This window comes from Varroa destructor, unplaced genomic scaffold, assembly GCF_002443255.2.
Source record: "Varroa destructor unplaced genomic scaffold, Vdes_3.0 BEIS01000001.1, whole genome shotgun sequence".
In the NCBI taxonomy this organism is placed as follows: Eukaryota; Metazoa; Arthropoda; class Arachnida; order Mesostigmata; family Varroidae; genus Varroa; species Varroa destructor.
In genome coordinates, this window is record NW_019211454.1 from 49,010,148 (window position 1) to 49,037,813 (window position 27,666).

The 27,666-nt window shown below is 44.3% G+C and overlaps 1 protein-coding gene across 2 annotated transcripts in view; it reads right to left on the reverse strand.

Moving 5' to 3' along the window:
* Positions 1-7,051: 7,051 nt before the first annotated feature.
* The window catches only part of LOC147758753 (LIM homeobox transcription factor 1-beta-like), a 39,324-nt gene continuing 18,709 nt past the window's right edge, over positions 7,052-27,666 (reverse strand). For both annotated transcript variants that reach the window (XM_086984548.1, XM_086984553.1), the window contains exons 3-5: positions 10,899-11,113; positions 9,747-10,500; positions 7,052-9,493 (exon numbers count right to left, since the gene is read on the reverse strand). In XM_086984548.1, the coding sequence (XP_086840674.1) occupies positions 9,304-9,493; positions 9,747-10,500; positions 10,899-11,113 (1,159 nt within the window). In that variant the 3' untranslated portion in view covers positions 7,052-9,303. The remainder of the gene's footprint in view (positions 9,494-9,746; positions 10,501-10,898; positions 11,114-27,666) is intronic.

Here is a 27,666-nt window from a genome sequence, read left to right on the forward strand (position 1 = left end):
ATAGTTCCTTATGTGTTATACCACTAGAAACGAGACGCCGAGTTTCAATTTATGACGTGATTCAGTATGTTACGTACTCAACCCAACAGAAACATTTCTCTTCAGTGATACGAGTTTGTCATCATCTTCGCTTTGCTTAGAAAAGCCTCACGGCCAACCTGAAAAGCATACTGCGTTAATGTTGTAGGGTAAAATTTTGGCACGGATTCTAGAAACCTGGAAATCTGAAAGAGCCGAGGACGCCCAACGATAGGAATCGATTCTAAATCGGATTCCACATGGTAGAAACGTAACAAAGCACTCAGTTAGCCCCACATGGCAGCGTATGAAGCATTACAACATCTGGTTCCAAAAAAACATGCTGCTTATTATATTATATGATAATTACTTGAGCCGCCATAAACTCCATCCTGTCCATTAGTTTGTTGACTACATGCCGGGAACGTCACATGTTGTCACCTTTCGAAGAGCTACGTGATGACAACTACGCCGTGGGAAATTCGCCAAAATGGCCCCTCTGAAGGCTACTTATGGCTGAATCAGGAACGCTAAAGAAAGAATCTAGTGAAATTATATGGTCATCATTGCTTTTTTTGATATAGAATTGTTTGTACCATCGGGTTTTTTTTTTTTTTTATCGAACAGTACACAGATTATGCGCTTTACTATATTTCTTACCCACAAATGTAGCCTTCATTTAGAAAAGTCCCAGCAAATGGTCTAATATAAAGACGCTCGAGAAGTCGCACAGGTTTATGTTTGATGTTCACCGGTGGTAACATAACGACTCTGTACCCCCCTTTCTTAATGGCGCTATTCTCAGATCAACACTGACTAGGCACTCAACTTTAATAAGAGTTTCTAACAATCGTAAGAGAATACCATATTTTGGGTAGATTCTCATGGACGACGGCGGAATTGTAAATAACGATGAATATTTCGGATCCTTAATCAATGCCCGCCTTTTCATAAGAACAAATAATTCTTACCCGAAAGATGTTTCATTTAGGAGACTATGGATCGTCCGCTTCGATCTCTTGTATATTCTGTAAATGAGTATCTGTAATTGACCCACATAGTGGAGTAGTAAAAATTTGAAAGTTTAAATATGCTACAGGCACGCAAACAGGCTAGGTATTCTTATCTGCAGCTGTTAAACGTATGATATATGTCTAAAGCTACATTTTTTTTTACAAATACTCGTTTTGTAGGACTAATAGCAATTGACTTATACGCCAACCTATTCCAAAGAAAAGTCCTTTCACTTGGTGATCCGTTTATACTTGCTCCATGTTATTTGATAATTGCTTTAGCACTGGAACTTAAAGATTGATCTTTTTTTCCCATCTTCTGAACAATTTTATTTTTCTTTTTCTTGCGTGCATATTCATTGTGTGTTAGATGCTGATGTTTGATCATCGTGACCCATTAATGTTTTGTTGTTGAGTCTAATTATCAATTAAACATTATCATTAGAGAATGTAGAATTAGCGTATCTTCTTTAGTTCACAGTGTAATTGTAGTGAGGAGCACTTAATTATATTTGTGAGATGTTCTGCGTTCTCACTGTCTCTGTGAATGTATCTGCGTGAGTGTGCGGTCATCTTCATTATATTCGCATGAGCCTGCCATCGGAGTCACAACATGACCACTAATCCTCGATGCCCACTGTTCCCTTTTTGACATCTTCCACGGACATGCCTGTTGTCTCGATCACGATGATATCTAAGAGAGGTCCTAGCGTAGTGTAGGACCTATGAGAAGCTGAAGCTTCTAGAGGGGCTACCAACGACCGCTTCTTTGACCAGCTGAAGAGAGCAATTGTCACAAAATCAATGCAGTTGCAGTGATACTGAAGCCGCAAAAGGGTTGGATATACAACTAATTCCTGTGTTATAAGGTGCCGTCGTGCCTTAGACACGTCGCAGTAGGGGCAAACCAGCCGGGTTAGTGCTATGGATTAAATGAGATCAACCGGGGGTTGCTGGAGAATAGGCGGATCCTATGCGCGCGGGAGCTATACGCTGAACGCGAATAGACTCAGCTTACGAAGACTGTGATGCCAGAGAACGAAATATTCTGGACATTGTGGTCAACCTAGCTTTATTGCGCAACTCTTGCTTTGTAGAAAAAAGACATATTCTAATTTCGGGAATTAACAAAATATTGATTAGTTTTGAAAAATTGCCGAAACGTTGTCCGCTCACGTATAAAGGCTCATGGTTGATTTCTATTTAGGGGTCCCTGTTGAACTATACACCGTTGTCGTGACTTTTTGGTGATATGGAAATAATGGCATCCTACAGGACGGCGTACGACAACTAAGATATAAACGTTACCAACTCTACAATGTCGGCAATACCATAGAGACAGAAGAATGGTATTAAGTATTGAGCTTGCGCAAAACCTCACTCCATTTTCGTGCTGTAGTATTTTTAAAATCAACCGCGGGTCATCATCCGATTCAAACTAATGTGCAAAGCGTGAAAAGACACGTATGCTTCGATTCTAAACTGATTTCTTGCTCATTCCAATTACAAGTAACTAAAAAAACATAATTTTTTGATAAATCAAGATAAAGTTTTTAACAGTTTAGAAAGATACTGGTGTAAATTATAGGAACACCAACCCTTGCCATGGATTGTATACACATAATCGAAACATCGGTCGAAGAACATTGTCTTTTTAGCCGTGGGCTAAAACACCCTTGAATGGAACTTCGTCAAACTATATAAGAAACTGGACAGCACTGCTCTTTTTAACAACTTGGAAAAAAATATATGACGCACTTCAATGAAACGTGAATCGATTTAGAAAATCACTGAAGGTACTAATAAATGAAGCGTTCGAAGATGTTTGCATTTGCCCGCTCAGACTTCGCGTTTGAGGGGTGTGCATGGCAGGTAAGCTGGCTTTTCCCAGAAAGGTTAGGAATTCAAGGTTCCTTCCGGAGCACCCAGGTGGCGCTGTTAGATGCTTGTTTTTGCTTCGCAACTGCCTAGCCTGAAGCTATATCAGAACGCAATAGTCACTAAGGTTCCAGATCTGGCAGGTTGAACTTCTCAGTAAGATCTTCAGTTGATCTTCGGGCTATACAAAATCATATTCGTTCTATAAAAGTAAGCCATAAATACACCTGAAACCTAAATCTCGCGTAAATTTTCAAGGAATGTCGTCGTGTTATCGTAACCTGACTGTAGGAGAATTAGTCTTGATAAACCAGGACAACAAGCCTGCGTATGCTCTCAAATTGCACAATTTAAAAAATAACATTTTAGAAAACATGATATGACAACATTTTAGCACATTGTGTAGGAAAACAGATAAAAAAAGATAAACGTAAAAAGTTCATCTTGCGGTTTTGAAACAATGTGGCTATTGTCGCCAAGGTTCATCCACATATTTTATTTACATAAATAGGACATATAGTAATAATAGGGAGAATTATGAAATAAGAAGAACGTATTGTTATCCCTTTGCGTACCATAGACAGAGGCCATTAGGAAACGAATCAAAAAATAAGCTGTCGATGTTTTATGTCAACGTCACTTGGACTTTTCCGTTCTAATATTCGAGTGGAGAACAGTTGCGTCTGCCAAATACGTGTAGGGCTCCGTTGACAGTCGGCACTAAGCAGCGTATCCTAATTTCGGATCGCGCCAACTTTCACCATTCGAACAATACGTTAGCGGCTTTTTCCTTAAAAACCTTCTTCTGCCTACTGCGATTTAAGCCACGTAATGACAATTGTACGCGCCTTCGATAAGCTTACCTAACTACAGGAACAGTTATTTCGAACTTATCTAAATCGGTTTCTGTTTGTCGTTCTTACAAGAAAGAAAGGTACCATAGCTTGTGGGGGATATCGGTGTTGAAGAGAAATCAAGACTGGTATAATTTTTCTACATAACTATACGATCCCTACGGTCCGAAGTAAAGAAAATAGAGCAGGCAAATAGTACGCTTCGATTACAAGACCGAACCCGGTGCGGGTATAATAATTGCGAAAATTTTGTGGAAGCAGTTCGCTTGTTCTATATACGTGTAGGTACGTATTTGAAGTAGTTCTCAGGTAATTCTAGGAACAATTAGATGGCCGTTCTTTTTTATTAAGTGGCTGTAGTCGCTTCTACAAAAACGAGATGTCAAAAGCTTAAATACAATATCGTAAAATCAGCCTTTTAGGTTCAATCAAAGCGAAATAGTTAATTGTACAGCTCAAGAAAAATGCATCTACACGTGAATTGGTACCTGTCTTAAGGGCAAATTTACTCCCTCTTTTCACACGAGAAGCTTATTCGTTCATATTAAAAGAAATAGGTTATAGGCCTACTTTGATCGTTCATCTTATAATGAAAGATTAAATAAATGTTAGAATATTGTCGATGTAGCGTTTGCTAATAAGAAAAACATCTACTATAGGACATAACGAAGTTACATTATAAAACATAATTATTTCTCTCGTTTAAACCTGTAGGTATCTCCCGTGTTTTAATTCGAATCTCACCACGAAAATATAAACAGGCATGTAGGCTATCAAATAATAGGTAATTGAGCTCTTCATTAATTAAAAAGATGCCATCAAAATTGAAAAAAGACAGTAAAAACTGTCCTAAATTTTATGCTTCTCAGCAGAAATGCAATTGCATCTAATTTACTGCAGGTCTTATGAAGAAGTACGCAGTTAGCGCTTGTCCAACTACCGCTAGGCTAAATGTATTTGTTCTATTTAGGCAATTATGATAAACGTAAATGTACCATTCCAATATTCCTCGTTAACCGCCAGAACAGGCTCAGCATAGAGATTCAAGATCAAGTGGACAAGATAATTTTTTTAAAAAAATCGGATCACGGACATTCAAGACCCCTTTTATTGTTTTTTCAACGGCTTAATTAGTTACGATACAGAGTTATGATGATATACTCGTGAGACGCTAAACTTGCTAGGAGGCGTTCATATCTAACTTGGATCTAATTACGGCAAAGATACAGGCAAGACTAGAGTGCCATTACTTACGACAATATGTTGTTCCCTAGAGATATTATACATTAAAAAGCCCATACGTGGTAGTTTATCTACTTGCAGCACAAGGTATTAAGGTATAACATTGCCAATTGAAACGAACTCATATTTGCGTGCATCCAACGATATCTGTCTGCTGTTTACGCTCAGTCTACTGATTAGAATTTAAAAACATTTTCTAACAGTATTTTTTCACAGATACGTACATTCGTGAATGGCTATCTATACCTAGTATTTTTTGAAGCATCTAATCACTGTGTGTTAAAGAGGCCAGGTTAGTTGTTAGCGTTAAATACCGTCTGCATATATAAACCTCGATTTAAATAATGCCAAACATTTACGTAGAGACCTTGGTAAGGGAATTGGTCAAATCGTTTAGTTAATGACGCCCGAGAACCCTGTTTGGTTCCCGAGCATCGGAGATCCTCGCAATGCTTTTGTTTATCTTTTTATTCAACACTTTATTAAAAATCTGAATCTGACCAGCTAGTCGGGTACTGGTCAGTACTTAATCAACGACCTTTGTCATCTCTTCACTGAATCAGTCTGTCTTAATAAGCTGACGTCTTTCCTTCTTTGCCTACGCAAAACAGTACATTAGCAACGCCCATCTGCCTTTTCTCGCTAACTCTTCTGTACCATATGGTATAGCCTGATAGTATAATACTAGTCTTCGATTTGTTGGGTACGAGTAAGCAAGTGACATTCTGGCGCGAACGGTCTAAGAAACAGCCAGCTGCAGTTCCCGTTGTTCCCTTGTCGCCCTCGGGTTCAAAGCGTTATGAGTACGTATGTCTTTATCTATGTCTTTTCTCTCTAGCCAGCTATCCATTCATTCATTCATCCATCCATCCATCCATCCAATCAGCAAGTCAGTTCTACTTCGTCGTCTGCCTGCCTGCCTGCCTGCCAAATTCAAGTTGAGCTCACAGCAGCTTCCCTTCCTGATGATCTATGTAAGCTTTCATGTAAACCCCCAACGCGGCGTGCGCCGCTGTTCCTCTCACTCTTGCAAGCTGTTGCACTCTGCACTTCTTTGTTACGATGGCAATCTCCATTCGCCCCTGCTGCATAAATTCGTATTGTAAGTCCCTCCCTAGTGATGCTTGCTGTGCGCTGCAGTTGCGAGACAGCGCATCGGTGGTCTCGATCCCGGGTAACTTACACTCAGCATCGAACCAAAAGAGCTTTTTCTTTCAAAGCACACTCTTACAGATGCAGGACAATGTTGCTGCGACGTCGCCACGCTTTAGACGGCTGCTGTACTGGCTTCTATTCGTGCTGTTTCGTCTGTTGCTGTTACCCCCGCTGACGCGGCTACTGCTGGGGGCAGTTCGCCGATTGGCGACGGGGAGCGCTGAAAGTGGGAATCACAAAGAGTCTCCCTCACACTTGAGTAGAACGATCTTTGGGGAGACTGCTAACCGACAAGCAGCAACATATCGATAGAGTACCATTTTTTCTAACTAGCAGAAGAAATTCAATGAAGCTGCGCGTCGTAGCGGCATATGAAATACTTAGATGATCAAACACCACTATAGTCACGAACGATATCTAGGTGCTCGCCCTGCCATCTCTATAATGCGTAGCTCTGCGTAAGGAAACACCGATTGACGTGGTTAGCTCATACAGAGTGGATAGAGACGGTGCATTGATAACCATGACTATTAGCTAAGATGTAGTAGAGAACTAAGTATATGCTAATTATATTCTGAGACATAAAGAATATGTGTTCAGTTAAATAAGTATTTATAAAATACTTCGTCGTTATTTCTGCATTGACGCGTGGCGCCACTAAATAATAACTACGACAGATGGTTCATGAATAATCAAACATTTAACGTCTGTAATCTTCTAGGTTAGATTCGTATCCTCTCGCCTAATTTACTAGTGAACAAACGCAAAATCGGAATCTTCATTAATACTCTCTCTCTCTCTCTCTCTCTCTCTCTCTCTCTCTCTCTCCCTCTGCTGTCTCTCGATGCGCGAATGTGTACCTGTGAGATGTTAAATGAAAAACACAAAATATTGATTTGTTATATTAAACATGTATATTTATTATTATCTGTATACAGCTAAGCGTTTTTATAAAGTCCGGCCACCTTCTGAAAGACGCTATTGATATGTGTTGGAGATCTCTGTCTTACTCATGATCCAGTTCAGGCATTCTGTACCAGCGCAATTTGCACAGTCCTTGTTCGTCAAAAGCTGATGTCATCAAGCGTAAGAATAACTGATAAACGATTACTTCGCGAGAGAAACATAGATGGGATACGCAAGCCTCAGGGAAAACGAATGGATACGAACACAGAAATACGTACGTAAACACGAAAAATCTCAAAATAACAAACACGAACTAAAACAGATTTTGTTTCGCTTCAGTATTTTCACCTCACTGACAACACTTCCTATTTGAAAACCTACTTTCGAAAGGATTATGGGGAAGGGACTTACAATGAACATTATAGGTCGGCAGGCTTCATTACCTTCTTTTCGTATATCTCGTCAAATGTCAAGGGTCTTTACTGTCTTTCTGTTCACGGCTTATCCTGCTTATTGACTTGACCATTTCCCGTAATTCTCTACTGGACAAGTATCGCAATTTTATCTCGCGTTAACAGCCCTTGCCGTTGCACCCCTGCGTATTGACCGTTAGCTGGCACCGGCACCCAGACTGAGACTACGAATGCCAGAATCATTCATTTTACTTTTAGTTACATGTAGTTAGTTAGGTTTTTTTTTTTAACTTTTATTATTATTACTATTCTTCTTATCACGATCATCGTCATCGTAAGTGTTATCTTTAGATTGGTGTCGATCTTCACTTTAGTTTTTTAATATTGTGTTGTTGTAACTGATGAGCTTGGTTTTCGCCATATCTGAGATGATTACTAATGCTGTTTAGATTTATATTAATATAGTCAGTATCAGCATATTATTGTGCATTCGTATTCTAATTCGTTTATATTGTTATAGTATTATTAGCATCATAATGTTTTTTTTTTTTTGTACAGTTTATATTTACAAATGTACGGGTCACGTTCATTGATCGTAACGGCAAGTGGGCGCAAGCCATTCCAGAGACCGATCGCTTAATCCATTTGGCCGTTACGTTGCCATTCTGTGATGCTATTACACTCGAATATGCGTTTCGATGCCTTACGTGCTTACTCTTGCTCTCAAAAACGGCACAACTCTACGCAGCATAATCTCTAGGTCCCGAAAGATTCGTTTTAAACGTTTAGCGGCGTCAGCCACAACCGCACGCTCGCTTATCCCAAACGTCGTTTCCCTCTCCCTGAACTCTTCGGCGTGCTTTGCCTCACGCGTTAAGTGCTTATAAATTGGGCTATCCGAAGAATGAGAGATTGTTTGAATAAAAGCTGGGAGGCCGTGGCATTGCGAATAAAAAAAGCTAAATCATGATATAAAAGTTCAACGACTGCGTCCCGGCGCCTATGGTCGTCCACCGACGACAACAGGAGCTTTAAGATTAATGGAACTATAATTAATGGAGCAACGCTGCTGAATGTAGAAAACAACATTGCTGCCGTTGCAGGCTTTAAAAATGGGCCAACGCCTCCTCACTGCAACTGAAGGCTCTGTCAACCCATGAAAGCTCGGAGCTGTGGCATAATAAAAATACGCAAAATGGCATGATAGCTGGCTGTATGCGACCCTATGTATGTGAGTGTACGGATGTCTACACACACGCAGGCTGTAGCTTTTCCGGTTTCTTTACACTTGATAGGCGTCTCCTCGATGTTTTTGGTGAAAACGTCGCTTACAGGTGGGATCAAATGCCACTGCTTTCCTCTATCTCTTCATCTGTCGTCGGCGCCAGCCTTTCAGACGACACGACAGGGACGGTCTTTCGACAGAAATAGCGAAGTTGACGGTAGGATCGTTCATTTATTTCAATATTTACATAAACGAGATTCGCACGCCGGCCATGGAAAGCCAACAAGTCGATAGTAGCCGGCCAGCCAGACAAACGGTGACTGAGGTCTAAATCAAAGTATGCAATGACGTGTAGTCGTAGCATTTTTCCACGAGACTACAACAAGCCATGTACGGTACACATAGTAATAGCTAATCGGAAAAGCCTGTTGTTCTTATTTCTGGACCATGCCAGAATTACGTTCTAAGGGAAAACGAGTAGCGCTTTGAGGGTGACAGTCCGTCGATTTGTCAACGATATGATGTCATAGTACAGCCCACGTAAGAAACCATAGCAACATGAAGTGAAGATAGCTACAGCCATTAGGTAGCTGAACGATTTAGGCATTCTGCACTCGCAGTTGATCCTCGCCAGGAGAGGCTGCCGAGTTAAAGTAGGAACTCTGCATCGAGTACAGCCGATCGATTGGGTTCAACGGGTTGATGGTATTGAGAGCATTGCCGTGCAGACTCCCGGTGAATGAGCGTGCTAACAGAGCGGCGGCCTCGTCATCGCCGCCTGTTGGACATCTGCAAACGGAGGAAGTCTGTTCGTCAGTCAGATAAACCTTCAACCAACAGAAACTGCACAACGCTAAACACTGTCGTTTAAGCAGTACCCGTCGCACAGTGCGTATCTGTCAAGTAATAATAATAATAATAAATTAATGCAATGCACAACAGACGCGGTACACGACACGATAGAAAAAGAAAACAAGCCTTATTTATTATTTATCTCTTTATTTCTGGATTAATTACCTAGAGCTATCCCTGACTAACCTACCCCTGTCGGGTGGTCCTCTGAGCGGATCCGATGAGGACGTCCTCGAGCCCGCCAAGACTGGACTCGGAGTCTGCTCCAATTTCCGTCTTCATAAACGCCTGTTCTGATTGTGCATAGAATGGCATACTATGTGGACTATCGTAGGGTAAGCCGCCGACAGTGCTAGGGACTATGTTGTACGAGGGGGACCCTCCCGCACTGTCGAGTTCATGCAGCGCGAGGCGGTACGGTGACGAGCCGACGAGATCTGGTGAGGCAGACTGCCTTCCGTCCTCTGAGCGCCTACAGGAGTCTCTCGTGGACGAGGCTATCTCGGACTCGGAAGAGTCACCGCAGTTACTCTGTGCCGTCCGCGCTACCGTGCCGGAGCCGCCGTTCCGCTGCTGTTGTTGTTGTTTACGCTGGATCTTTTTGAGCTTGGCCCGCTGGTTTTGAAACCACACCTGAACGATACGTACGCTCAGACCTGTCTCCTTCGCCAATGCCTCGCGGACCTTCCTGCAGGGCTTTTGACTGATCTCGAACGATGCCTTGAAGGCTCTCCTCTGTGCCGTCGTTAGCATCGTTCGAGGACGCTTGGGCCCCCTTCGTCCGTCAGGCCTCTGCGCCCCGGGAGCCCCTACGGCTCCCACGCCGCCCCCCGCGACCGTCACACCAGTCGGTACTGTGCCAGGTCCAGTTAGCGTGCCTGGTAGCAACGTCTGTCCAGTTACCGAAACTCCATTGACGGGAACTACAGCGGCCTCAACGTTGCCTATTACGAACGAGAAGGTCGATGCTTACGCTGTTAGTTAATAGTCGTTCACGTATGTCATAGCCGCTATAGCGTTTACTCACGTCAAAACTGATTGGATTTCACCAACGAACGGTTAGACCTACAGGATGAAAACGAATGGGGATTTACTTCCATAATGTCCCAGATTCGTTGATATAGCGAGACAATCCTACAAACGACGAACATCGATAACAACCGACAATTTTAGGAGACTTGTTGAAAAACACCATGTTTTTTTATCTGGAGAGAGATAATTTTCGCAGAGAAAATTAAAAAAACTTAATTGTACAGTATATGGTACTTATATTTTAGGTTGTTTTATTAGAATTTAATAATGTATAGAACATTCTCTTCATTGGAGTCAGAAATTAGCATACCACGTAGCTGTTGTAGGAGATGTATTTCTTTCTCAAAGTCCTGTCGACAATAAAGCCTCCCACTGCGCAAGACATACTCATCTCCTCGTTGCAGTTGACGCCCGCATGTACAACATAAAAAACACGAAAGGTGGTACACTTGCTCCAACGCCTTCATTACGAGTTCAGCTGGAGCAATCGAACCTGTACATGCTGCACACTTTGCTCCAAATAATCTGCAATATATGTATACAACACATTTAGTTATACAATTAAAACTTGTAAGAATTCATTGAGATATAGGATAGTTTCTTTTTCTTATAATGAGCAAGTAACGAGGTGTACATATACAGGGTGGGTGCACAGCTGTAGACTGCATGATCAAGACCCTAAACAATTTCTACATTTTATATCCCACCCGTAAAGCTTTGCGTTCCAAATTTAAGTAGTAATAACCAGTAAAAAGTTTTTCTGCCTGTAGATCACTAAAAGCAAAAGCGTGAACTTATTCATCAGCGTTACACAGCTATATCTGTGCTAAACTACCTTTGTACAATAGATTAACAGTTTATTATCATAGAATAGTTTGGGTACCACCACGGCCTTTCTGTTACATGAGGTGATTGGTTTACCAGTTCAGCGCCGTACCTCACTTCCTTTTCTTTCCTTTAAGTGTAACATTACTACATTTGGGCAAAGAAATTTATGGTAACAATTGCCACGGCAGCAGTCTAAGTCCGCGTCCTTTTCTATGTCGTCCGTGTTTACCGATCTGTGCCTAGGCTTTAGTTCAGTTAGTGCTTCTTCCATTTGGCTACTAAGCCGCTCGGTTATTCGTTTCCCGAATTCGCTTTGTATAGGCTGTATTGGTCATCGAATTCAACTAATATGGTTCTTAACAACGGCGGGGCTCTCACCGATAGCGTACAGAGTTAGAAGGCATCTACCTTTTCGGCCCAACGGCCCCTGCTGGTCTTTCGACCTCATATGTAATAACACTAGTGCGCATAAACTAGCACACATTGGCGCAACCTCACATCGATGAGATGGCGCTTTCGTTCAGCTGTTGGCATAGAGACGAATTGAAGGTCTGGTGTTCCGATACCTTGGCAAAAATTAACCTTTTTCTCTTTAGGTACACCGCTGCCTCGGCCGGAGTTCTTCTTCTCGAAAATAGAAAAGAAGGTGAGAACTGGTCGATTAGTCGTTGTTTGCCATTGCCGCCTTCTTTTGAGCCTGCAAAGGTTTCCTGTGTTTTAGCAGAGCAGTACGTCTCGCAGACAGCTTAGCAGCATTGCGGATTCAGTATAGCAGCTCAGCTTTGTAATACAACTATCTAGCTGGATGTGTCTAAATCTAAGGCTACGAGATATTTCTACAGAGCTTTTATACCATTAACAGCATAGATAGGTAGGCCCTACCTACGGCCAATGGTTCGTGGCCACGGATGCATCCGTCTGACTGGACGGGCTAGATGGTCATCGACGACCGAAACCGAGTTGCTAGGCAAGCAGGAACCGGCGAGCAGCAAGGCAAAGCTAGCATTGGAAAGGGACGATAGCCAAAGAACGATGTCGGGCCAAGGAGTCAACAGCAATAAGATGTTCCCCGCAGGCTGTTTGTTCCGCACACAGGACAACAACCAGAGTCATCGCGTCCTTGCACCCCTTTCCTACCCCCTGAAGCCACACACGCACGATGAGACAAGCTCATCGACAGACAGGCAGATTCGCAAGCTCATTCGCTTGTCCTGTCACAGAGCAACGTACACATGAAACGAAGGAGCTATGTACACTCTTCTGGGCACTTTGTAGCAATGGTCCGAGTCGTTATTGTCACCTCCTCGATCGTTGTAGTCCAGCAACGGTGAAGCAACAGCACGAATAAGAGCAGGAAGCGAGCTGCTCCAGCCGATGGTCCGCTTGCAGATGGTAATATCGTATTCTGCCTACAAGGTCCTGTCTTCTGAACGTTTGCCGTTCTTTAAACTGCATGCACTGGCATATAACTGCAATACGGTGCGGTTACCATTGCATGTAACGCAGACTGCCACTATCTGAATGAAGTGGTATACTGGATTGAGTGAATAATTTCCAACTGACCACAGATAAGGGCGAGCCATGGGTGGAACTTGAAAACACTCGTGTTGCAGAGCGTTTTTATATCGCCGCTGGACGACGGAATGGATGCTGTGTGCTTATGGACGATCCACGCACCCATCGTGTGAGAGAGAATGCCCATATTGAGTGAAGAAAGGTATGACCAAAGCACCAGTTGCCACTAGCGTCTACACCAGTGATGAGTTGTCGCCGAGTTTGTCGTTCGGAAAGAAATCCAAATGAACTCTCTATTTGAAGTGGGGCTGAAGATTGAGAGGTACCAAGCAAAACGCACGGTTTAGTGCATAGCACTAGCCCGTACTTGTTATTGGTTTCCCACTACATCTGTCTTTATAATCTTCCTATCCACATCCTTCGTCCTTTTTCTCTCGCTGCTTCACAGGCTGTTTTCGTCTTTTCTCTCGCTTTGGCTCTCCCTTTTCGTCTCCTTTAACAAACACTGGCACAAGCAGTCACGCGTACACATACACACACGTAAACAGAAACACACGGTCACAGACAAACAAAGCACTAGAAAAGCGTCCGATAGTCACTTCTACCTTTTCAGCACAAGGGACGAAGGAAATGTGCGCGCTAAGTCATGTGAAGCAGCCCTAGTTCCTCATTCGACCAGGCGAGCTACTAATACGGAACCGAGTTATCTGTTAGGAGAGAATAAGTCAGTGCGTTGGTGGCTAAAAGAACTGGGAAGTGCCCAGCGGAATGGATGAAGACGAATAAAGGATCGAGGGAAAAATAGAGGCCATAGTGAAATAGTGGATCAGCGGTAGACAGGGAAAAAGTATGACGATAAGCTGTGTGCAATCACTTTCACTTTTGTTCGGCCTGTCTCAGTAGCCTAAGGTACAAATCAGGACGGACCCATTTGCTGTTTCGGAGCTAACGCGTGCAAGGCTTAATATGAGCACCCAACAGAGCTAACATGAGTAAAGGGGGGCGTTCGTGCAGACAAACGGTACTGCTCCACAGCACGAGGCATAACACGGGGGAGTACATACGAGTATTGATTGCTGAGCTGCTATTACTAGATGCAGCAGCAGACTTGGCTGCTACAATGAAACTATCTACGAACAGCAATGGCCGGTGCACAGTGTGCGTGATGACTACGCTAAATGCCGCTTAGTCGGAAAGCTACCTGTCGCATTTCAACGCCAAACATTAACACTTCGCAGATTGCGATTGAACTTGACTCTGCCTTCTGGTGAATGGTATAGGACTACATAAACATGTTAAATGTGTGTCAAAATAATAAGATAATTGCTGGTATTTATCTACTGGTATGACATGCGCAGGTCATGTATTGATAACATTCGACGGATGTATACCAACATGTGAATTCCGATTAGACCAAAGCAATCCACCAATAAACACTATGTAAAAGCTACAAGAAATGCTCAACGAGCCGCATGAATGTTGAAAGTGTCAGATTTTCACACGCATGACGAGATATGGACAATAGACTAAGTCAGAAAATATTGATGGGTTACCTGTATATCGATCACATACGGTTACGTTCCTTTAACAACGGAATGTATTGATCGAATTTAAGGTTACCTATACAAGAATAAGTAAATAAAATAATGTATAAAAAGCTAGTTCAACCGGCGGTCCCCCCAACGGTATGTAGATATCGGTCACGCCGAGTAACTTACTCCTTAAGCCTTCAAGTTATTAAATTAAATTATGTCTTAAATCAGGCCGGAATCGAAACTATATACAGATCTATTATTTAAAATACGCTATTTTACGAGTTGTAATAGTTGTCCGTCGGCTTAGCAACACTGTAATGAAAAAAACATCTCTCACGTAGAGTGCACACTTCCGTCTGTGCAAGATAACCTCATATCATAAAAACGCAGCTGCCATAAAGCTACGTTTATATATATATATATATATATATACTTATGGGTATCGTTACAATTAAATATCTCCCTCATGTTCATAGGTTTTGTGCCGATAGCCCAAGCCATAAAACCGTTCCGGCAACAACTAAAAGTGTACTACTACGTTACAGTTCGTAGTGTATTCGGCTTTCTACATTAGCCAACGCATTTGGTGGCGATCACAGACATGTCGTCTCATTGTGTTCCGTTCCGATGTGTTTTTCTCGGTTGTTTTCGACGGTTTTTTGGCTTTTCCGTACCCATTTCCTGATTTCGGCTGCATACTCGCCATCATCTCACCACGTTTCCAGGGGGGACCAGCTCACATTTTTTTAACATTTCATCAGGCATCTCCGTGGACAGCTTTCAGTTTTCAGTTTGAAGCCTCTGTCTGTGCTCAGCCACTTACACGGTCGCCGACGTCGCTGTCGTCGTGCCTGTTCTTCACGGCGAGAAGCTTTTTGTGCTTCTCGCACCGCAGCCCACCGCACGCCGCTTAACCCCCGCCAATTCTGACGTTCGCGGCAGCAGCAGGCCTTCCTTGGTGTGCCTTTTTTTAGATATGCTTCTCTAGTAGCGCGCGCTCCAGATCCATGGTAGCCCCCTCACTAGCGCGACCAGCAACTCTCCTTCCCGGTGGTTCTACTCAACCTCCTCCATGTAGCTCGAGATCGTTCAGCGAGCGGGTCGAGCCGGCCACCGATCGACCGACGAAGTGGCCCTCTTCCGCGTTGGCGTTTTCGTTTCTCCGTCATCTTCGTATTTCCACTATTTCCTCTTCTCAGATGAAGAAAAAGAGAACGAGAGGAAAATAAAGAGGAAGGGGAAGGGGAAAAGAGCTAACAGAAGACGGGTGGAGCAAGCGGAGCTTAAGGAGCGTAAACGTAAAGCTGCGAGCTTTCGAAGTTGGTTCTGCCTTCTGACCTGCCTGCCTCCATCCCTCCCCTCTACCCTAGCCGGCTGGCTCGGCTGTAACCTACTGCGAAAATCCAATATCGTGCCGCCCTGGCGCTGCCACTCCTTTTCTTCTCACGACTGCCTCTACTGAAGCCAGCACCCACCACCGCCAAACCTGCAGCTTTTCTTTAGGCTTCAGCCCCTCAAGTCAAGGCGCATCCCCTACTCCTATATCACCGCTACTGCTCCACAGAGGAGTGAATGGGAAGCTTCAGTTGCTTCTCGACCTCGTCTGAGCCTTTGCGCCAGCGCGGTCCCCCAGAGCAACGTTTCCTGGAGCGGTGGTCTTGGTCCCTCTTCCTATTTAAGACCCCCTGCTTCAGCAACATAGGCGGTTGTGGCATAGTCTCTATGAGATGTGCGCTACAGTGTGTGAGCTGTGAGCTTTGGTATGTATGTGGGCCTTTCTGCCTTTTCGTAAGAGTGTATGATGTCAGTGTTGAACCATGCTGCCTTTGGATGCAGCTACTGCTACAACCGATAGTTCGGAGCAGTCCTACTTCCCAGACCTGTTTTCCGACTGCAACACTGACTGGCAAGCTATCAAGCGAGCGCTGTCCGCTACGCCAGTCTACGCGTCGCCGTTGTATGCTGCTAGTACTACTACTAGTCGCGGCTCTGTTCACTGCCCTCCCCAGCGACCTTTGCTAGCCTCTCAGCGGGGTACCTAGCTGGGCTCAGTTCAGCTCAGCGCAGTCGAGTCCCCCTAGCTGAGGAGTCGGAAGACGGGCGCGCGGCGGGAAGGAAACGCTTTACCGCTAGAGCAGGGTGGCCTGCCGTAGCAGTAGGCTGCCGTCACCTTATCCTAATATCGTCGAGCTCAAAGGTCGCGCCTCCTGGTGCGCCGCCAAAGCTTGGATCTTCGCCGCTGTTTCGACTGGTCTAGCAGCGCGAAGCGGATAGCTTGGGGGATAAAGATACTGCTGTGTTGGCTGACCTAGGGCTGGGAGGCTACCCCTACTGCTCTCGGGGGACGGGTAAAGGGCATACACACTGTTGCTGCTAGTCCTGACTGTCGGCCATCTAGTCGAACAAGAAGAAGCCGACAGAGGAAGTGGCATTTACCCATTTTGCTTTATCAGGGTTTCACACAATAGCTGCCGACTAACTCCGCTTTAGGTGTATCGCTCGCCCCAGCACCCCAACGGGGACGGAAGGATAAATGTGGGATGCGGTACGGAGATATCCATAGGTCGAGAGTACGGAGTCGGCCCAATAGACGAAACAGAGAGAGAAACAACGAGAAAAGAAGTACTTACACATACGGCAAGGATATACACGAAAGAGAGAGAGAAAGTCATGCACGTAGGCGCATAAACAGCCGAGTCTCCCGGAGGGGGCAAGATAGCTTCGCATTTGGCATTCCTTACCACCTAACATAACCGTACTTCTATGTCTTCTGTCGTTTCTATCAAAGTCGTTGGCCTGAGTTTTATCCTGACGTGGTACCCATTGAGGTAGCTACAATTACTGCTATTGTTTGATAATAACATGTGGTCTTGTATCGTAGCAATAGGAATACTTGATGACAATCAAAAGACGAAAGGCACATAGCACAGGCTACGTATGCACCCAGAGCTGCTACATTTGTAAATGATATGATGGCCAACTAAAAAATTTTTGATATCAGAGGCACTATTGGGCGCCGCTGGGTACAGAGGTACGCGCTATTAACGGCATCGAGAATCAAAGCAATTCGGAAGACTGAGCAATAGGTAGTAACAATTTGCTGGAACGATTAAGCAACCGAAATTTCAATAAACCTCTTCAAATCTTCAGAAGAAGCAAACACTTAAACAACGAAATCAAAAAATAAATACACACATCAGCGCTTATTTTACCTGAATAGATATTGAAAACGTAACCCGATATGACTGATAAAAAGAAAAACTATGACCTCAATTAGTGTGTTATGGTATTCTTTATGCATGCCAACCCACACTGCTTTACGAGTTCATTCGTGGGCATTCGAGGCTACCAGAATAGAATAATAGTGGTTTCGGAAACGGACGCTTATCATTGGTGTTCTCCAGCTTTACGGTTCTGAAGAGCTCTTATGAGCTATCGAGTCACAAGCACAGTTTTAGCTCTAAGCACCCTGTCATTCTGCTTCTGAACTAACAAGACTTTACAACTACGGCCATCACTTTCACGTGGGTAATCGGCACTTGAACTTAGTTCGTTAGCCGTAAAGCAAACAGCAGATGTCGCCTCTTCACAAGAAAGTCGAATAGCGAGTGGCGGGGCTGTGTAGCGCTCCTACAACGATATTTCTTTAAAATGAGATGTAATCTGTACGAAAAAAAGGCATGATCCGGTTCTTGGATTGTCCTGCGCAACTGTGACCCGATAGCTTTCGATATATATATTGAATATAATAAGGAAAGAGAAAAAGAAAGGTAATGTATCTGAAAAAGATAATGGCACCATACCCATTCGATTTCTGGACATGTTTTTTAGGTCCGGTAGGTAATGTCTGTCCGCATTCGTTACAAAATTATGCGGATAGGGTATTACATCAATATATTCTGTGCCAAGGATAATTTTTAAACATATTTACTTTAACCCGACAAGTACTACACGAGAGATACTTATTTTATCGCAGCAGAAAGATGGCTTCTTTTGAACTTCATAGAATGATTATGCTCATAGTTTATGTTAGGATTAGAAAAAAAGTTGTAGAAAATATACGTTTTAGCGTGCGATGATAACATGTATATAACCACATTTTACTCGGAAGTACATATTTTTCTCTAGTAACTTAGACGTCTTATATCACAGTTGTTTCAGGTCACTTTAAGCTCACTTAGAATAGCTTCAAATGCTAATTTTTCGCCCTATAAATGCGGCAATGTTAGGAATTATCCGGGCAATCGGATACCTCAAAACAGTTCTAAATCGCCGTACACTAAGGTAATATAGTTCAGGTCGCGTTATTGCTTAATGGTTGTGCCATATATAGGGCGAACAAAGGGGTAAACAGACGCATATGGACGACGCGTTCACAAAAAAAAAGGCGACGCCGAAAACAAGTACAAGTTTCGGAGTAATAAAAGTAAGCCTTTGGTCAAGCTTATGTCCTTATACTTATGTCACGCTACAGCACTATGAGTGTCCTTTGGTGATGGAGCCTCCGAGATGCAACGGAGCGCATATGAGTATCGCCGCTCCTTTGGATGCCGTCGTTACCTTAAAACTACGCTACGACTCCCGGCCCGAAAAGGCCACTTTCGGGGCGCATCAGTGAGCTGAGTGAGCACCAGAGAGCGAACAACGAAGCTCCAGACAACGGTACAGTATATACGGTACGGATGGCTTTACCACGCCTACCATGAGGACCTCTCAGCTTGACAATGGCAGATATCATAGCGGCGGCCTTATTGCCCTGAGAAGAGGCCAACTGGTGCGGCCCGCCTAGATTTGAAGAGCTTGACTCTCTCTCACACCACTTGATGGCTTAATATTGCGCTAGCTTGCTTTGCCCTGATTCAGCTGCCATGGGCGGCCCATTGCTTGGGTGGCTCGACAGCGTTGCTTGTGTTATCCACGGAAATGCGTTGGAGCTCGACAGTTGTCTACACGAAAAACGTTCGCCCCTACATTCTAGCAATTTCTTAAGGGTTTCTGCCGGCTGACGGTCCATCCGAGTCAGATGACTTTGCCGATCACAGCAACTGCTATATGTTTAAGCTAGAGCCAAAATGGCTTGAAGAGACATAAAGGGATGCTCAGTATATTACGACAGCTGGCATTCGAGAAGTGAATGAATAGTAGCAGATTGGTGTAGGGGTAAATTTATACGAATTGTCTGCTACCCAGATAAAAGAAAAGATTGTGTGTAAATGGTAATTGTTGGCAAATACGTTCACAGTCTGAATTACTGGATTTTTCAACACAAAGCCACCGACATTGAAATCCGTTCGAATACTCCACATTGAACATTATATCTTCTGAGCCAATAGCGTATCGTTTTTGACAAATGTCTAGAACTGTGTCCTTTAATTAGGTTAGAAATAGGTTTTAAAATAACAACAACCATCACAACACTATAATACTACGATGCATATTTTATTGCACATAACTAGACCACCCTACAGGGTGCGGTTTAAAGAGCACCAAGTATAGCTGTCAAAGAGAAAATGAAGTGGAAACCGCTACGAACATCGTACATAGATAATCATTTACTTACAATCTAGGTATCACACGAAAAAAAAATATGAAAACGTTTTGGTCTAGTTAGACTGGCCAGCCAATGGATTATGGGTTCGTATCGGTTGAGGTTACGCAGCTCCAAACGTATCACAGGAGACAAGCAGTAGCCAGCGAAGGATAGCTTGAACTTTGAGTACTGCCAATTTTGTCATCGCAGCCTCTACGGTTTTGTTTGCCTGGGTCCCAAATAGCTGAAGATACAACAAGCTACGGTTAGTTCGCATTGGTAGCAAAGGTTTCCCTTGTAGATATAGCCACAGATGTTTGTGTTTACCTTTTCGAGAAGGTTGAGTTACAGCCATCACGTTACTCCCCTTTTTCTTTTGACGCCTTCTGGCTAGCGGAAACCTGTTTCTCTTAGATCGCTCTTCTGTGACTGGCGAGCGGACCCTGTCCTGGGTAACTTCGCAGCTATTCTAAACGAAAGGCAACATTAACTCTTTCAAACACGCTTTCTGCATTAACGTATACGCAGCAACTTAATCGAACTTCAACGTCACGATAAAAACAATTGAAGTTGAATTGCCTTATATTTAACTTTTGACAACAATAGCGATCGATACTCGGATTTTTGTCGAGAATATAGTACAAGAATAAGATTCAATGCTGCATGTTAGAGTTTTTTATTGGATTCAATGCATTTTATGGATTGTCTATTATAGGTACCGAAACTAGCCATAGAGAATAGTAGGACAAGTCAGGTTTATCAGACGACCTAGGTGCACTGCATAGCCTACAGCTCTACCATGGCTTTATTCAGTAAGTGGTCTACAGAGTGGCGGAGGTGATAAAAAGACATAGCTTCAGATCATATCATCAAACACCTACTCACAAAAATAATATTTCCTGTTTTCTCGTCAAAATTTGCCCCAGCTTTGCATCGCACAATTTTGTGTCCTTATTTTTTTGGCCATCCTTCACTGCACCCTGGTCCAGGAAATTTCGACATCATAGACCATTTTTACCTGGAAGAAGTTTTCTCAAATGTCAAGCGATCTGTACCCTGTCTTCCCTTTCTATAGGTTTTCCGAACCTTGAACGATATATGGGGTGCCCCATCGCCCGCCGTTAGTGCCACGTCAGCTAAAAGCACACACTTTGTCAGCCACTACTGCAACAGCTATTGTTGTTCATTCCACTTGCGTCAGGCGCCCAGCGAGACGATCGGGCTAAACAAGAATAAGCGCTAGACCCCGTGCACATCGCGCTTTCGGGTATCTGTACGGCTGCTGCGCGTTGCCATTCGCTGTCACCCCCAGCTGTTTCCCTATAGTTTAGCGTAAGGGACAAACGAAGTCAGTGGCGGCTGTGCCAGCCACTGTAGCATCATGAGGCGCACGGTGAGCTCACCGTTCGAGGTGATGACTGGGTGACGAGTACTCGTCACATGTCACACATATTGCTGAGGTTCTATGAGTAGCCCACTGCCTTACCCTCCCAACAAAAGATTCGACTAAGCAACTTCCCATTTCGGAATAGATAGCATGCGGAACTGACGGAAAGCAATAACCAAAGGATGAATGGGTCGTATGAGGCAATGCAATCCATGTATAATTCATTGAGAGATCGAGATTGCTGGCGTTCCAAGCTGTTCCGTAAGATCCCGTCGAATCTTGCAAAACCAATGGATGGCCAAACGAGCATGAGTTGACGCCAGTTGTGTAGATTTGTTTGATGTCCAGAATGCACTATAGTATAGAGGTATTTCGATGGCTGAAGAAGGAGAATAACTGCAGCTAGCCGCACGAGAGTGCATACATGCCAGTTTACCGCAATGGTACCAAATGAGTGCGTAGTTCCGCTAAAACCGTCCGCTTGTTTGCACCGGAGATGACGGATATGAACGACCGCATGGCGACGTCGATGGCGGGCCCGAAGGCATGCTCCTGCTTGCCCCCTTCCCTGCATATTATTACCAGTGTGACGCGCTCATCAGCTGGCGTGTCCACGAATCGTCGTTATCCGCCGTGTCTGCTATGCTGTCACGCTCAATTTCTATCATGGCACATTATCATCATATTGTTATTATTTTTACAATTGTCGACGCGGATGGCTGAGCCTCTGGCTGAACGAAACCAGGGGGTCGTCGCTTCAAGTCTCAGCAACGGGACTTACTACACAACCTGTGCGAATAAAAAAAATTACATTTTTCATCATTATCAACATCAAGCACTAAAACGTTTAAGTTAACTAGGAATACTTAGATCATCATATTTGCTGTAGAGGCGATACATTTTTATAGTTAGTTAGTTAGTTATGAAATTTAAAAACTAATGCTACAATAGCCTATCTTCTTTGTTTAATTATTTGCTAGGCTTACTAGGACTTCGCAAGAAGCCCATTGCGTCGATGCTTCTAACATTAACCGTCCCTTGGCTGCACACTATCAGTTATTTCACTGCTGTTATTCTACTGTGGTAATCACATTATTTCTGTGTATTGATGTGCTTCTTTTATTAGAATGTTCAGATTCAATTGAATAATACAAGGTCATGTTCTCATTATAATGACAATGTCTAGTTGGGGCAAGCGCAGTAATGCTATCAACAGTACATATTGGGTCCATATCATAACATCTTACGAGTCGAACGTATGCACAATCGTTACGGCTGCAGATAGAACCGTAGCAAAAGCAACAGCAGTGTTAAGTGTTACCCATCGACCTAGGTGAAAAGATAGTCAACAATATTAAATATCAATTGCGCATTTCGCTCCCCATTTCATTGTGCCTCGTCGTATAAAGCCATTGTAGCAGTAATGGCGGCAGCAATGGTAATATCCAGCCGCCAGAAACCGACCCATCGCCAAATGTCAGCTAGCGAGACGCGGATACGAGGACTGCCGCGAGCAATGTTTGAGGCGGACCCGTTGATGAGAGGGTTCCGCATAAAAACTGCGCTAACTACCTTCTCCCCATCCATTTTATCTGCGGCATTCTCCTCGCGGCAACTGCGAATCCGGATCATCGCGCGGGCGAAAGATAAAGAGATGGCCTACAGCAGCAGTCGGTGTCACCTTTTAGGTGTTCGTAGGACTCTAAAAGGGGAAGATGAGACCAGCGGAGCGGGGAAACGAGGGGTGGTACCATGTCAGATTAGGTGTTTCAGCACGTTCACCTCTTCTTGTTCTGGGCTAAGTCCCCGGCAATCTATGCCAGTAGGCAGATCGTATGCGGAACTGTCACAATTGCGACGTCGACTACTACTAGTGCTGCCACTCCCGCCTGCAAAATCCTGCGCCTACTCAGGAGCGCAACCTGATTGAGCCGAGAAGCGGAACGAGGCTGGGGATTGAATGACAAAAGTGAAGATCAGGTGGTCGTCGTTGCATGAGGTGGCCAACAATCCTACACGCTCTTAGGTTTAGCAACAATGTCAGCCGTATCGGAGTTGTCTTGTAGGTAGCGCAGAGAGGGGTCAAAGCTGAGGCGGCATGCCCGGCTGTTGTTTATAGGAATATCATCAAAAAGTCATCCATTCCCTTGTCTAGTGGTGCTGAAAACAATGAGATAAGCAGTAGAACCTGTGGCAAGCTGGGCGGGGAATCGCAGGTGGCAACGATTAATATCACACAGAGGGATGATAGAGTAACTTTGCTGCAAACAACAATGTATAACAATCGATGCTCTGCTAATCTGCTTTCACTAATAAACACATAAGCAAGAGTATACATTCTATGTATTGCTTGCATGCTAACATGGGGAAATGTGTGCAAAATGAAGATATTGCATCGAATTTTTTTCGTTGTAGAATTGATCATTTTTGTTAAATGTGTGCATCTCTTCCAGAAACTTCGCGGTCTGGAAAATTAATAGTTTCATGATTCGACATATCGATGAGCATCCGGAATAGTATTATGCAAATTCTTCAGATTTGTACACACTAGCTAAATGTTATAGAAAACGGTTATCTCATCATAATGACGATTATAGTGACAACAGTAACACTGGAGTCAGCTTTACGTGGGCTTTTACAAATGGTTACATATTCAATGGCAACATTTCATCCTATCTGAAAACATAGATGTAATGCAGAAAGCGTGGAGCGAGGAACCGGCAGAGGGCTCAGTAAGCGTGCAGCGTCATAACCGGTTGGTTTGTGTCTGCTGGGTGCGGGGAGGGAGGGGGGGAGTGTCCGGTAGTTGAACACTTCTACCTAGAGTTGAACGTAAGGCCGACCCAAACAGCAGGCCAATCCAGGTGGTTAACTCGTACCTCGCTCGTGTTAGGCATCCGTGGACTATTGCTTTGACACATAGTAATGTCCAGTAGCCATCGTGCAAGAAGCAAAATCACAGTAGTACAGCAAAGGCATCACGAAAGCATGGCACAGCCGACCGTACTAACAGAGGCAATAAAGACGAAATGCCCGCTGGCTTCCACGCGATTACCCGCCCACATCGGAACAGCGTGTTACTCTGGGCGCGTGTGTATTCTTGTTCCTGTATTTAACTATTTAGGGGGTCGGCAACATTTAGAATCATATGGGTGGTCGGCTCAGTAACCACGGGCAGCTCCGATCCACAGTATGTGCATTAGTCCGTTTCAACTCAATGTATATATACGTAAGATCTGCTAGAGTTGGTGTATGTTAGCGAGGGCCATGCAACAAATTTATGACCGACAGGGCACCCTCGGCCGAGTGAATCGATGGCGGCAAGACGGAGTTTACCGTTTCGAAGGTTCACTGTAGTGGCAACAAGATTTGACTAAAATGAGACTATGAGTCTCTAGAAAAATAAAATAGTCAGTCAACGATTCGATGAAAAATGTATAAGTTTCTCAATCGTTTACACGTTGAATAAGTGAACGCGGACAAAACCTCGCTTAACCATAACTGAAGTGGTGCAATATTGCCCGGTCGGGCTTCAAGTCTTGAACACGCCTTCTCTCGTCAAGGGTGTGTTTTCAGTGAGTATTTCCTGCTAAGCATTTTCATTAAAAGACCCCATTGTCGCTTGAGTGAACAAACGCAGCGCGTGTTTTGCAATACAAGATCCAGGTTTCTTCAGCTTGGTATTGGATCAACATACAGCAAATTTACCGTGTCCGTTGGGTGTCTGACGTTTGGGTTGGAAGAGAAGATTTAAAAGACGCGCTGTCTGCAGCGTCGTCCCTGTTCCCCCGCGAGACCTGTTCACTTCGAAGCCTTTTTCCACTTCTGCTGACCATCGCAAAGACAAGCCGCACAAGGGTCAAGACTAAAGTGGCCCAGCGAAAGATATTAGTTTTTAACTTGCACGTCGTTCTTAGTATTAGCACGGTTGCGAGGGTTCTGTCCCGCTAGTTTCCTGTCGGTATCAAGCCACGAACGAGTAACCGAGGTAGCTGTACTGAGCAGTACGAATTTCCCCTTTAGCAAACACATTTAGGCAGTAGTCTTGCGATTCGTAGGCGATTACCGACGACGGAGGTCGGCTCGAGGCGGGCGTCGATGTCGAGCTTAGAACTTGGTCGGCAAGTTGTACCAGTTAGTACTTCTATTAGGGAGAAAGAAGTATGTCTAGGTACAGACTAGAAGGCTCAAGAGCGAACCCAAAAGACACCGAGGCATCCGAACTGCCCGACCCAACACGACAGCTACTGCGCTCGCCTCAGAGAGAAGAAAATCATGTGCGGACGTCCCAACCAGACAGGCACAACTAGGTAAGGATAACTCGTGGCTAGTAAGAAGAAGGCTCTCGGTCAGAGGACTCCTGTTCCGGTGGCCCTCCGTGCGCCATGCCTCGTAGACTCCCTCCGCATACCCTCCCCCCGCATTGCGTCCCCGTCATTCAAGTAGCGCGTCGCACGATCGTGGGAGAAAAGCGTGTTGATCATGCTGCAAGAATTCATGGTATGCCATCGAAAACTTCGAAGGGGTAACCGATAGCGGCAGTTGCTGGACAAAACAGAAGAGGGACCAGGCCAGTAGCTTAGAAGAAGACCGAGGCGAAAGACGAGCCGCCAGAGGCCCACTATCCGCGCATTACCCGTCCCAACAACTGTGGAGAAGCAGACAGCTGCTAGAGCTCCTATGCTGAAGCAAAAAGACGAGCAGGAGAAGACGCGCAGAGAGAAAGCTATTGGGAGGGCAGAGGGCTTGAAGTCAGTCGGCGGCGAGCCTCAGCAGAGGGCGAGTGACGAATACAGGAATGCAGCTGCTTAGAGCTGGCATTTGGCCAACACTAAGATCCGCAAGCCAGTCAGCTAGCGAGCTCCTTTCAGCGACCCCTTGCAGCTAGATTCCGAAAAGCAGCCAAGCAACGGGCTGTACGCGTGAGCGACGGTACACTCAATTCGCTGATACCATCTCGTCCAGCAGGAGCAGTTAGCGAAGGAATGGCGGGTACACGGACAGTGACGATGGAACCCGCATAGACTCCTATCCGTCATAGCGTTGTTAGACCCTGGGCCTACTAGTACCACTGGCACTTCTACTGCTGCCAACAAGATCCAACGTTTGTGTGCGGAGAGAACGAGCAGCACAAGAAACCGCTGCGATCGCTGGCGCAGCAGCTGGCTCACATTTCATTGGGGATCAACGAGCAGAACCTTGGTTGCTGACCCGTCACCAGGCAAGCTATCGGGCGACTGGCTAGAGAGCGTGCCTCATCAAGCGACGGAGGAGCGTTTATTGAGGGTAACGAGTCCTAACACTGCTATGATCTATAGAAATAACGATCCTCAGAAGTATCTATAGAATTCGGTAAGGGCGGAGCTGAACTAGGGACGCGAAACCGTACGCTACAACGAAACAGGAGGTGGCTAAGATCAACAACCTTTAGCTCATAAGCGGCTGGACGAGTAGACTAACAGATTGTTGTGAATGACCATCGTGCTTGTTGCATTTAGCTACTATCATAGACGCCGAATGTTACTATGTACGCGCATACAATGGCAGCGAAGGGCACGTTTATCTGAAGCAACTATGCTTTATAATAATCAGTTGTGAAGTTCGCAAGACAGCAATCGTCTAAAGTACAGAAGGTCCCTCGTCCCAGATAGCAATTCGTCTTTCTTAATCGAAATGTTCTTAACCTTTGTTCTTAACCTTAATCGTTTGCGGGACACATAAACCAGACAAACAAAAACGTAGGAGAGTCTGTAGTACGAGCCTATTATTGTCAGTTATAAATAAACGTTACAGAACTCTAATTGCGCTAATATAGCTCGCAAAAATGAGATTAAGGAGACAAAGAGTTTGAAAAGTTTCGTATGAACTCTATAATATTGCCAATAGATAAAACATAAAAAAAAAGAGAATATCGATAATTGAGTTCCAACAAATGGCCCTGTATTGAGTAAACGAAAGTACGAGTTCCTGTCAGAGAATCTACTGAGGCATAAATAAAACTCTTAGATAAAGGCGTGAGATAAGCAGACGGACACACTCTAATTTAGAGTTAACTACTATTACAAAATAACATGATGAACAAATTTCTGATTAATGCGATATATTAATGAATTTTCTCAAGGGTACGAGGGGGTCCGTGTCTACATTTCTAACTAGAAACTTCAACCAGTTTTGTTGAAGGTGAGTCTGCGCCGAAGAATCGATTACCTCATAATGTAAGCTCTATTCTTTACTGGATAGTCTAGAACGTTGCAAAGACTGTCCATTTTCGATTCTAATATCT